At 35.4% G+C, this 14,257-nt stretch overlaps 1 protein-coding gene across 13 annotated transcripts in view; it reads right to left on the reverse strand.

Annotated features, from left to right (window-relative positions):
• CASK (calcium/calmodulin dependent serine protein kinase) overlaps window positions 1-14,257 on the reverse strand; it is a 375,002-nt gene that overhangs the window by 286,299 nt on the left and 74,446 nt on the right. For 7 of the 13 annotated variants that reach the window (XM_018044583.1, XM_018044579.1, XM_018044576.1 and 4 more), the window contains exon 2: window positions 8,150-8,262. In XM_018044583.1, the coding sequence (XP_017900072.1) occupies window positions 8,150-8,262 (113 nt within the window). Of the gene's footprint in view, window positions 1-8,131; window positions 8,263-14,257 lie in introns of all 13 variants that reach the window. The other 6 variants (XM_018044574.1, XM_018044582.1, XM_018044578.1 and 3 more) reach the window with 1 other exon arrangement.

Here is a 14,257-nt window from a genome sequence, read left to right on the forward strand (position 1 = left end):
ATTTAGAGGGAAAGCATTTAGTCATACATTATCAAATATGAAGTTAGTATTATTTTTTTTAAATGCTTTTACTCACATTGAAAAAATTCCCTTCAACTCCCAGTTTGTTGAGTGTTTTTTTATCATGAAAGAATATTGGATTTTGTTAAGTGCCTTTTCTGTATCTATTGAGATGATCATATGGATTGTGTCTTTTATTCTATTAAGATATATCACATATTGATTATTTACAATGTTCAACCAAGCTTGTGTTTTGAGTATAAACTCCACTTACTCATTGCATACAATGCCTTACAAAATAGCTTGAGATAATTAACATACCATACATTTTGCCTACAAAATGTACAAGTTAATGGATTTTAGCATATTCAGTCATGTAATCACCACATTAAATTTTTGATCATTTAATTACCTCAGAAAGAAAACCTATACCCATTAAAAGTACTCTCTACATTCCACTTTTCTCCAGATCTTGGCAGCCACTTATCTACTTTCTTCTGTTACTATATGTTTGCCTATTTGAGACATTTTAAATCAAGAGCATATATAATATGTAGTCTCTTGTGATTAACTTCTTTCATTTAGCATGATGTATTCAAGATTTATCCATGTTGTAGGTTAGATTAATGTTTCCTTTTAATTGCTGAATAACACTCCATTTGATGGATAGACCACATTTTCTCTAACCATTCATCAGCTGACATTTGGGTTCCAACTTTTAGCTATTACGAATAATGCTATTAATATTCTTATACAAGGTTTTCTGTACATGTTTTATTTCTTCTGGGTTTATGCCTAAGAGTGAAATTGCTGGGTTATATACTAACTTAAGTTTTTAACTTTTCAAAGAACCGTAAAACATTTATGTGGTGGTGGATCAGATGGGCTAGTATTTTTTTGAGGACAGATGTGCTAATATATTCATCATATGTGATATTTTTTCGTGTTTTCTTCTCTTGTGGTATCTTTGTCTAGTTTTATTACTGAGGTTACCTTAGGCCTCATAGAATAAGTTGAGAAGTATTCCTACTTCTAATTTTTTAGAAGAATCTGTGAAGGAATGGTATAAATCCTTTTAAAGTGTAGTACAGTTCACCAGTGAAGTCATCAAGGTCTGAACTTTATATGGAAAATTTATTACATTTTCAGTCTCTTTTCTTATTAAAAGTCCATCCACATATTCCTTCTTGACTCAGCTTTAGTAGCTTGCCTCTTTCTAGAAATTAATCTGTTTCATCTAGCTTATCTAGTTTGTTGGTATAGAATTGTTCATAGTATTCTTACTTTTTTTTTTTTTTTACTTTTGCAATGTCATTTCTGATTAGTTTGAATCATCTCTCTTATTCTTGGTCAGACTAGATAAGAACTACTCAGTTTGGGGTGTCTTTCTAAAGAACTTTTAGTTTCATTGATTTTCTCTATTGTTTTCTGTTCTTCCATTTATTTCTCCTCTAATCTCAATTATTCCCTATTTCTGTCTGCTTTGGGTCCAGATTTCTAGTTTCTTGAAGTGAAAAGTTAGGTTACTGATCTTCTGTTCAATATAGGCATTTATAAAAAAATTTCCCACAAAATTTTGCATGTTGTGTTTCCATTTTCATTTACCTCAAAGTATTTCAATTTTTTCTTTGACTCATTGGCTATTTGATAGTGTGAGGTTTAATTTCCATGTAATTGTGTTTTCCCCAAATTTCCTTCTGTTACTGATTCCTAATATCATTCCTTTGTGGTCAGAGACTATATATGATTTCAATCCTTTAAATTTTATTAATACATATTTGATGTGCTAGCATTTATACTATATAATGTTCTATGTGTACTAATAAGAATGTTTATTCTCCTGTTGTTGGTTGAAATGTTCTATAGGTGTCTATCAGCTCTAGTTGGTTAGTGTTATTCAAGTCTTCTCTTTTATTGATCCTCTATCTAGTTGTTACATTGATAACTGCAAATTAGTCAGTGAAGTCTCCAACTATTATTGCTAAAATTTCTATTTCTCCCTTCAGTGCTGCCTGGTTTTGTTCTATATATTTTGGGGCTCTGCTGTTAGGTGCATATATGTTTGTAACTATTGTATCTTCAAGATGAACAAACCATTTTATCATTATAAAATATCCTTTATCTCTAAGTAACAATTTCTGTTTTAAAGTCTATTTTATCTGATATTATTACAGCCACACTAGCTCTCTTTTGGTTACTGTTTGCATGGTATACCTTTTTCTATTCATTTACTCTCAACCTAGTGGTGCCTTTGTATCTAAAATGTGTCTCTGTTTCCAAAGCAAAGAAAACCATAAACAAAATGAAAAGACAGCTAACAGACTGAGAGAAAACATCTGCAAACAGTGCAACAGACAAGGGCTTAATTTACAAAATATACCAACAGTTGAATTATAAATTAAAAAAAAACCCAAGCAAAAAATGGGCAGAAGATGTAAACGGACATTTTTTTTTCAGAGAAGACATACAGATGGCCAATAAACACATGAAAACATGTAACTCACTGCTAATTATTAGAGAAATCCAAATCAAAACTATAGTGAGGTACCACTTCACATGAGTCATAATGGCCATCATTAAAAAGTCTACAAATAATAAATGCTGGAGAAGGTGTGCAGAAAAGGGAAGCTCTTACACTACTGGTGGGAATGTAAACAAGCTGGACCATTATGGAAAACAGTATGGAGGTCCCACAAAAAACTAAAAATATAGTTGCCGTATGATCCAGCAATCCCATTCCTTGGCATATATCTAGACAAAACCATAATTTCAAAAAATACATGCATTCCTATGTTGATAGCAGTACTATTTAAAATAGCCAGGACATGTAAGTAACCTAAATATCCATTGACGAATGGATAAAGAAGATGTGATATATATATATACAATGGGATATTGGCCATTTGCAGCAACATGGATGGATTTAAGAGATCATCATGCTAAGTGAAATCACTTAGAAAGAAGAAAGACAAATACCATATGTTAACATTTATATGTGGGATCTAGAATATGACTCAAATGAACTTATCTATAGAACAGTCTAACAGACATAGAGAACAGACTTGTGGTGGCCAAGGGGGATGGAGTTGGGGAGGAAAGGATTGGGAATTTAGGATTAGTAGATGCAAATTATTATATATACAAGGGATAAACAACCAAGGTCCTACTGTAGAGCACAGGGACCTATATTCAATTTCCTGCGATAAACCACAATGAAAAATAATATGAAAAAGAATATATATGTATAACTGAATCAACACAACATTTAAATCAGCTATACTTCAAGAAAGTTACAAACAATAAATGCTGGAGAGGGTGTGGAGAAAAGGGAACCCTCTCCACTGTTGCTAGGAATATAAATTGATACAGCCACTATGGAGAACATAATGGAGGTTCCTTAAAAAACTAAAGATAGAACTACCATATGACCCAGTAATCCCACTACTGGGAATATACCCTGAGAACACCATGATTCAAACTGACACATGTACCGCAACGTTCACTGCAGCACTATTTATAACTGCCAGGATACAGAAGCAACTTGGATGTCCACTGAAAGATGAGTGGATAAAGAAGTTGTACAAATACACAAAAAAGTAAACTTTAAATTGGTGAATTAGCAGAGTAAGAGATAAACTATCAATTAAAATACGTGCTAAGATAATAAAAAATGGATTTCATTAATAGGGGTATGTATTTAAGTAGGAAAATATCCTCCAATCCTAATATAAATTCACTCAGCTTTCATTTAATATAAGCTTCTTTTTCATCTCATGCTCCTAAACATCAACTTCACTTTTTCATACATGTGAAATAATAACTTCTTAACCATTTAGGAATAATATGCCTTTTTAGGAATCTAATAAGAACTTAGACTTTCTAGGAAAATGAATATATATATATATGAATATATATAAAACCCTTACAATTTAAGGGTTTCTTGGATATTCTGCAGCCTATAAGTTAAGATCCCCTATGGAAAAAAAATTATGATTTTAATGGGAAAATACAGAACAGATATTCAAAGAATTATAATATCTTATCTTCAATAGAGCAATGAGAATGTAAAATATTAAAACATATATGCTGCTGCTGCTAAGTTGCTTCAGTCGTGTCCGACTCTGTATGACCCCATAGACGGAAGCCCACCAGACTCCCCCGTCCCTGGGATTCTCCAGGCAAGAACACTGGAGTGGGTTGCCATTTCCTTCTCCAATGCATGAAAGGAAAAGTGAAAGCAAAGTCACTCAGTCATGTTTGACTCTTAGCGACTCCATGGACTGCAGCCTACCAGGCTCCTCATCCATGGGATTTTCCAGGCAAGAGTATTGGAGTGGGTTGCCATTGCCTTCTCCATAAAACATATATAGGTGGTCTCTAATTACTATACATATTTCATTTCAAAAGCTAATTTGTAAATTATATATTTAGAATTTATTACTCATTTTTTCTTATAAAAATATTAGAAACAATGGTTGGGGACTATTAAATTGCAAGTCTCTTAAGAATAGATGCTCTTAAGATAGATAACTAATAAGGACCTGCTGTATACAGCACAGGAAACTCTTCTCAGTACTCTGCAATGACTTGTATGGGAAAAGAATCTGAAAGAGTGGATATTTGCATATGTATAACTGAATACAGTTTGCTGTATAGCAGAAATTAACACAACATTGTATATCAACTATATTCTAGTAATTTAAAAAAAAATAGGTACTAAAAAGCCTCTTGATGAAAGTGAAGGAGGACAGTAAAAAAGTTGGCTTAAAGCTCAACATTCAGAAAATGAAGATCATGGCATCTGGTCCCATCACTTCACGGGAAATAGATGGGGAAACAGTGAAAACAGTGTCAGATTTTATTTTTTGGGGCTCCAAAATCACTGCAGATGGTGACTGCAGCCATGAAATTAAAATACGCTTACTCCTTGGAAGGAAAGTTATGACCAACCTAGACAGCATATTCAAAAGCAGAGATATTACCTTGTCAACAAAGGTCCATCTAGTCAAGGCTATGGTTTTTCCTGTGGTCATGTATGGCTGTGAGAGTTGGACTGTGAAGAAAGCTGAGCACCGAAGAATTGATGCTTTTGAACTGTGGTGTTGGAGAAGACTCTTGAGAGTCCCTTGGACTGCAAGGAGATCCAACCAGTCCATTCTGAAGGAGACCAGTCCTGGGTGTTCACTGTAAGGACTGATGCTAAAGCTGAAACTCCAATACTTTGGTCACCTCATGTGAAGAGCTGACTCATTGGAAAAGACCCTGATGCTGGGAGGGATTGGGGGCAGGAGGAGAAGGGGACGACAGAGGGTGAGATGGCTGGATGGCATCACTGACTCGATGGACATGAGTTTGAGTGAACTCCGGGAGTTGGTGATGGACAGGGAGGCCTGGTGTGCTACGATTCATGGGGTCACAAAGAGTCAGACACGACTGAGCGACTGAACTGAACTCTTTTTATCTGTCTATGTATCATAATGACCTAGGCAAATAAACAGCATACTTTTTATTCCCAGGTGACCCTTTATGAAACCTATTTTACTCAATAAAGTATTTGAATACAAACATACTAACAGGAAAAAATATTGAGGCAATGACAGAGATTAAATAAGCCACAAAAAATATAATAAAAAAGAAAAGAATAAAATTGACTTAAAATTATCTGTTGCTTGAGAAACAGGCTTCATTAGACGAGAAATAACAGTAAACATAGATTTCTAGATATTTTTGTTTGAACATACAGGTTCCTTTTTACTGTGTTTCAAATTTCACTGCAAAATATATTTCTTCTTAATATAACATCTCCTACCCTTAGCCATGAATAAGGTCATTATTGGACAGTAACAATTTTAATGGACTGGAAGGGCAAATATGTTTTGCCTGTAGTGACTGAAGAGCGTTGAAAAAAGTAAGGGGTGGAGAATATTGTTCAAAGATGTTTTATATAATAAAATAAATAATTATTTATTATACATCTTAATATGTGTCCACATTAAATTTAAGTGTGCGTGTGTGTGTTAGTCACTCATTCGTGTCCGACTCTTTGCGACCCCATGGACTATAGCCCACCAAACTCCGTTGTCCATGGGATTCTCCAGGCAAGAATACTGGAGTGAGTTGCCATTTCCTTCTCCAAGCTAGTATAAAAATAACCAATAGAGGGTAAAGTAGCTCCACGGAAAAGTTTTTTTAAAAGATAACCTTTGGTGTGGGTTGGAGATGAAATTTTTATTGTTTCTTAATCATTATGAATGTCACTGTGTTAAAGAAGATGGAAAAACTACATTTTGGTGCCATAAATATAAAGGAACAATTGCAGATTTTTATTTGAATAATGTCGAACTTTTATCAAAACAAGATATAGTCATGCATAATATGCAGAATTCAACTGGATACCATTTTATATCTATAGGTTGTGACCCTATCACATAAGTTCAATGGATTGACCCAGCCTTGTCTTCAGAAAAGGTCTCAAAGACATTTGTATACTCAAACCAATGCCAAAGCACCAACAAGTGAATGACACAGGACAACCTCAGAGACATGGATGATATATCAACCCCAGCTTTTTAAGTTTGGTATTTGACTCCCTGGCTAGGTGACAATGAAAGAAATTCAGTCTGGCAGGCTGGGTCTATAGCTCCCTGTTAATGAAATCTGTCAATAAGAACCTCAGCCAACTGAGAAAGTAATTAATTGTCCTCATAAAAAATGTCTTTAGACTGTAGATTCAAAATTAGGTATAATAATAAACAAAATCAACATAACATAGGCATATGGGGTCATTGATTAAGACTTTGATTTTAAACAGGAATCTTACTAAATTCATCAACATTATCAAAGAAGAAATATTCAACACATCTACATATTTACTGAACTCGGTTTATACAAAATTACCTAAGTATTCACGAAGTTTGTTTTTAATTGGTATCTAAGGTACAGAAAATTAAATGCAGTATATTAAAGTGCAGTTTAAAAGTTTTAGGAAATGTAGTGGTAAAACCTGATTAGAAGTAAATTTCAAATTCTGCTAAGTTTATAAAATAATTTGTATTCAAAATAGCCAGCTCCAGAATATGAAACCATAAAATGTAAAATCCCTAAATACAAGAATTTAAAGATTAAAGCACTAAAACACCTGTTATCCTTTGTGAATAACAATTTGCAGAATCTTCCACAAACAGTAGGAATAATTCAAAAGGTTTCAATAAAGTATTTAAAACTAAGGATACTGAAAAAATATCTGAAGGAATAGATTAACTTGGAGCTCATAGTATGTGGGCTTCTACTTGTTAAAGTAAGATAACTGGATAAAATATAAAAAGGCTACTCTGCTTTAGCTTTTCCAATTTAAACTATTAACTGTATTGCTCTTGAGATTAAGAAGGAAAAGAGTTAAGAAGGACATGTCTTTTACTGGATCGTGAAAAAGTCTAAAGTTAGAAGACAGGGTAATTAGAAAAGTTAATAATATAATTGTGCCATCTGAAATATGACATGTGAAGCGTGGCTACATGAAACCATGGTTTATAAGCATTAAAATTTTTTAATGCTTATATATTGTCTATAAACATTTATACATAAACATGGTTAACCATATCAATGTTTTAAAACAAGGTTTTGAGTCCTGCAAGTCCAAACAGTACAGATCTTTCAAATTTCACACATACACCATAAGTGACTTAAGCAAAATGTGATGTATTAGTCTTTTAGTTCTGTTGGATCACAATCCTAAGGTAATAAGTTACAGACTTTAGGGGAACTCAGATGAGTTTGTTTTGAATCTTCAGTGATTATATTTGTACCGTTATTTCCCTTCTCACTCTTCCCATTCCATGCTCCATACTATAGGACTCCAAGTTAGATTCTACAAAATATATTTTCACATTTTACTTTCTTCCTAGTAAAAAAACATAGGCCAATAGCAATCCTAGATGATTTCACAACTTTGTTAATCACTCTAGCTATCTTTCAAATACCATGTTCTAGAATTCCAGAAAACTACAATGGAATTTAAACTGTCTCCACCCACTTCCCACTATATTATACCCTCCACTTCCCCACCCCCAGATGAAGGTTAGGTTGATAGATGGATTGAAGATGAAATAAAGCCAGACATCAAATAACTTACTTGAAATCCATCTCTTACCTTCTGTACTTAACCCTGGACTTGATGTGAACTTGGCTACATCAACAATTTTTACAGCAAATTGTTGCCCAGTTTCTCTGTTGATGCATCGTCGTACAACACTGAAGGGACCCCTAAAATAAAAATAAATAAAAGCCAAGTTTAATTTGCTGATTTTCTTAAGTTCCTATTTCCCTTTAATATCTTATTCATATTTCATTTTCTGCTATAGCCATAGTTTTCAAGATATAATTGAACATAATTTTGAAAATACTTTCCTATCATTTGTGAGGTAATTATTTGAACTTACTAAGCCATAAAAATAAGAAACAAATTTACATTTCAAAATCACTTAAAAAAAATTTGAGATAGTATTCTATTCCAGGGAAATAATCTTGGTAATTTTCTCTACACATTATCAACATCTTAAATAAAATAAGAAAATGTTCACAGTGGTAGTGTATGTAACTTTTACCTTTTGAACCAGATACTTAAATCATTCTCTCATCTTAGCCATCACTTATCTAATCTTCACTAACAAGTCCTACTGAGTTTATCTCAAATATCTCTTAATCCAGTCCACTTCTCTCCATGTCTCATAACCTAGTCTAAGTGAAGTCGCTCAGTCGTGTCCAACTCTTTGAGACCCCATGGACTGTAGCCTATCAGGCTCCTCCGTCCATGGGATTTTCCAGGCAAGAGTGCTGGAGTGGGGTGCCATTTCCTTCTCCAGGGGATCTTCCCAACCCAGAAATTGAACCCAGGTCTCCCACATTGCGGGCAGACGCTTTACCATCTGAGCCACCAGGGAAGCCCCAACCTAGTCTAAGCTACTACCAATTTCTACTGGGACCAATGAAAACTTGTTTCTCCCATCGTTATTGTGGTGATGCTTTAAAAATGAAAACCTGCTGGTATGTTTCTGCTTAAAATCCCACAGAGACAAGGTATTTGCAACACATATACTTAGTCAAGAGCCAAAATAAATAATCCTTAAATAAGAAGGAAATCTGGGCAAAAGACTTGAATAGACACTTCATGAAGAGTAAGACCTGCATTATTTAATTTCCAGCAGCCTCTCCAGTCTCAACTGAAGTCACAGAGAAATCCTTCGTCCTCCTCAAACTTCAAATTATAATTATTCTAAGTCGCCATAGAAAGAAAGTAATTTCTACTAGCAGAACCACTGGTCCAGACATTCTTACCCAGTTCTCTCCTCAATTGAAATTGATGGCTTTCGATTCTGGCCATACAATTGAAGCAACTGGGATGATTGATAAAATAACAATGCCCAGGCCCAGGCACTAAAAACACAAATATGCACTTGGTTCCTTATGACACATTATTGACCAGGGGATTCTGGCAGAAACTAACACCTGTAGCTGACAATTTGTTATGTAAGTTAATATTGAAACGTCTCTGGTCAATAATGTTTGGGCAACAAAAGATGAATTAATATATCTCTGGTCAATAAATTGTTAATAGTTATAAAATAAGTTTCTGAACTAAAGTTAATCCAACATGCTTGAATCAACTACTGATTAATATAGAATTCAATCACAATTTACTACATTAGTTTACTTGAAGGCTAGCATAATTTTTTTGAAGACTACATAATTTATTAAATACACACACATGTATGTGTATACATGTATGAATTTCCCACCTTCTCAGGAAACAAAACACTCTCACTGATTTTTACAGGTAGAAAAAAGTACACCTGGATGTGTGTGTGTGCTAAGTCGCTTCAGTCCTGTCCAACTCAGTGCAACCCTATGGACTGGAGCTCCCAGGCTCTTCTCTCCATGGGGATTCTCCAGGCAAGAATAATCAGAAGACAGCAAAAAGTTCTTCATGTATAGTAGGACATTTGTGATACTTCTTGCCTTAAAGTTTGTTTGTCTTTATTCTTGCAATCAGAGGACAGACAAAAGAATATAATCTAACCTAGACTTAAACATTTCTCTGAGATCATATGAATCAGTTATTTTATCCTGCAGTCATCAGGACATCAATTATTCCTCAGTTTCAAATCTCTCATCAAGCAATCTAATAAAGCTAAACTGAAACAAAAAGAAATGGTAATAATGTACCTTTCAGCACCCTATACAAAAGGACCTTTTGATAATCAAAACTGTTCAAAGATTTTCCTCTGTGAGAAGACAATATAACAATGTGAGTCTGCGCTCCCACAAATGTTTTCATTCTCAAGGTGGATGTCTTACTTGTGATGACTTATCCTGACAATAGCAAGCAATTTCAGGAAATGTTTAGCATAATTGGTTTTTGTCCACACATAAACCCTTGGGACTCTATTTATATATATATTTGTATAGTATTCTTCAATTCACTACACCTTTTGGATAACTTCCAAGTTTTAAAGGACTGTGAGAATGAGAGAAAACAATAGTAATTAATAATTACATTTTGGAAGCCAGAAATCAGGTGGAGTAATGGTAACTGGCTTAGCATTTGTAGGAAGCCTGAATTGCAAGGAGAAAATAATAGTTCAGAACCAAATTCATTTACACTACAGAATTCTCAAGAAGTATCTGAACTCTGAGAAAGAGAGGGTGGGGCTAAACTAACAAGGTTTGAATGAAATCTATTAGAGAAGTAGTTAAGCATCTTAGATCTGGGACTTCCCTGGTGGTTCAGTGACTTCCCTGGTGGCTCAGATGGTAAAGTGTCTGCCTACAATGTGGGAGACCTGGGTTCAATCTCTGGGTCGGGAAGATCTCCTGGAGAAAGAAATGGCAACCCACTCTAGTATTCTTGCCTGGAAAATCCCATGGATGGAGGATCCTGGCAGGCTACAGTCCATGGGGTCGCAAAGAGTCAGACACGACTGAACGACTTCACTTTCTTTTTAGTGGCTAAGACGCCACACTCCCAATGCAGGTGTCCTGAGTTTGATCCTTGATCAGGGAACTAGATCCCACATACTGTAACTAAGACTTGGCATAGCTAAATAAATGAATAATTTTTTTTTTAAAGAATCTCAAAAAAAAAAAAAAAAAAAGAATCTCAGATACTCCTCCTCTATTCCATGCCACTGGGTAAATGCCCTACCTTAACCTCACAGAGGGCAATTCACTGAAGAGGGTAAAACATAGGGTCATAGAACTGGTGACACAGGCAGCTGAGGAAGTGGACACTATATAAAAAACAAAGGGATTATGTGATTACACACAAAATGAATGTAGACAGCCCATCTTCTTTTCCCATTCACTGGGGGAGAGGGAGATATTAAAAGCTAGCTCTTTACCCTTCAGGAGGCAGAGAAAGATTTTCTATTGAATATGTGACCAGGCCAGAAGGAAAGACCTAGAGATAATGACATTATGTTGCTCAAACCACTCAACCAGATCAAATTCTTGAAACCAAAGTCAACAAGTTCTGCCACAAGTTCACAGTTTTCAATCAACTTTCCAACCACAGCATTGATCACATTTTGGGCTAAATAGTTCTTTGCTGTGCAAGGATGTCCTGTGCATTGTAGGGGGCCTAACATCACCTCTAGCCTCTACCTGGAAATGCCAGTAGCACCCCCTCAGCCAGTTTTGCCAATCAAAAATATCTCTAAACATTGTCAAATGTCCCTAAAGAACCCCTGCCCTACTTCTACTCATGAATAGGCAACCAATCTCCCAAGATACCTGGAGAAGAGTCTCCAATTTGGATGACAGAGATCAAAACAGAAAAAGGAACTTAGAGGAAACAGACTAAACAAGAAAAAAACTTCCAACTATTAATACCATTAATATCCTTGGAAACATAACTATGAAACAAAAATGGAACTTTCAGAAAATAAGAACAGGGCTCTTGAAAAATAAGCATATGAAGAAATTTAAAACTCAACAAACAGAAGGGCTGTCAGAAAAAGTTGAGGAAATTTCCCAGAAAGTAGAGCCAAAAGAACAAAGAAAATGGAGAGGAGGAACTCAAATAAGCCAAGAAAATTTCCCAGACCTTAATCCTGAGTTGCTCAAATTGAAAGGAACCACCAAGTGGAAAAGCAAAAAATAATATACAAGGGAACTCCCTAAGGTTATCAGCTGATGTCTCAGTTGAAACTCTGTAGGTCAGAAGGAAGTGGCACAATATATTTAAAGTTATGAAAGGGAAAAACCTATAACCAAGGATACTCTACCCAGCAAAGCTTTCATTCAGACTGAATGGACAAATCAAAAGCTTTATGGACAACCAAAAGCTAAGAGAATTCAGCACCATCAGACAAGTTTTGCAACAAACACTAAAGGAAATTCTCTAAGTGTAAAAGAAAAGGCCACTACTAAAAACAAGAAAATTATGAATGGAAAAGATCCCCAGAAAAGGAAAACATAAAGTAAAGGTAGGAAATCATCTGCATACAAATAAGATATAAAACCAAGCAACAGCGAGAAGAGCATAAGACAAATGCAGGATACTGGAAATACATTTGAAATTAAAAGACCAGGAACTTAAAAATAATCTAGTTTGTGTGTGTGTGTGTGTGTGTGTGTGTGTGTGTGTGTGTATAAAATCTGTCTGCAATGCAAGAGACCGAGATTAGATCCCTGGGTCGGGAAGATCCCCTGGAGAAGGGAATGGCTACCCACTACAGTTTTCTTGCCTGAAGAATCCCACGGACAGAGGCGCATGGTGGGCTACAGTCTATAGGTCGCAAAGAGTCAGACACGACTGAGCAACTAATACTTTTCAATTTACATCAAAACCTCACAGTAATAGCAAACAGAAAATCTACAATAGATATACACACAAAAAAGAAAAATGAATCTGAACATAAAACTAAAGTTAGTCAACAAACCACAAAAAGAAAGAACAAATGAGAAAGAGGAAAAAAAGATCAACAAAAACAAATCCAAAACAATTAAGAAAATTGCAATAAGAACACATGCATGTATGCTCATTCAGCCATGTCTGACTCACTGCGACCCTGTGGACTGTAGCTGACCAAGTTCCTGTGTCCATGGGATTTTTCAGGCAAGAATACTGGAGTGGGTTGCCATTTCCTCCTCCAGGGGATCTTTTCAACCCAGGATCAAACCCACGTCTCCTGTGGCTCCTGCACTGGCCGGCAGATTCTTTACAATTGAGGCACCTGAGAACATACTGATATCTACGTTAAATGTAAATGAACTAAATGCTCCAATAAAAAGATACAGACTGGCTGAAGATATACTCTCCCAAGACTGAACCAAGAAGAAATAGAAAATACAAACTGACCAATCAGAAGCACTGAAATTGAAACTGTGATTTTAAAGCTTCCAACAAATGTCCAGGACTGGATGGCTTCAAAGGCAAATTCTATCAAACATTTAGAGAAGAGTTAATATCTATCCTTCAACTATTCCACAAAATTGCAGAGGAATAAATACTCTGAAACTCATTCTATGAGGCCACCATGACCTGAATACCAAAGATGATCCAAAAAAGAAAACTCAAGGCCAATATCATTGATGATGCTTTTGAACTGTGGTGTTGGGAGAAGACTCTTGGACAGCAAGGAGATCAAACCAGTTAATCCTAAAGGAAATCGACCCTGAATGTTCATTGGAAGGACCGATGCTGAAGCTGAAACACCAATACGTTGGCCACCTGATGCAAAGAGCTGACACATTAGAAAAGACGCTAATGCTGGTAAAGATTGAAGGCAGGAGGAGAGGGGATGACAGAGGATGAGATGGTTGGATGGCATCACCAACTCAATAGAAATGAGTCTGAGCAAGCTCCAGGAGATGGCGAAGGACAGGCAAGCTTGGCATGCTGCAGTCCTTGGAGTCGCAAAGAGCCAGACACAACTAAGTGACTGAACAACAAATCACTGATGAATATAGACATGGAAATCCTCACAAAACACTAACAATCTGAATCCAATAATACATTAAAAGGATCATATATATACATGATCAAGTGGTATTTCTCCCAGGAATGAAAGGATTTTTCAGTATCCACAAATCAAATGTGGGATACACCACATAAACATATTGAAGAATAAAAGCTAATAAAATAAAAGAATAAAAGATGTGATCATCTCAATAGCTGCAGAAAAAGCTTTAGACAAAATTCAACACCCATTTATGATAAAAAAGAAAGTGGGAATAGAGGGAATATATCTCAACATAA

Source organism: Capra hircus, unplaced genomic scaffold, assembly GCF_001704415.2.
Source record: "Capra hircus breed San Clemente unplaced genomic scaffold, ASM170441v1, whole genome shotgun sequence".
Taxonomy (NCBI): Eukaryota; Metazoa; Chordata; class Mammalia; order Artiodactyla; family Bovidae; genus Capra; species Capra hircus.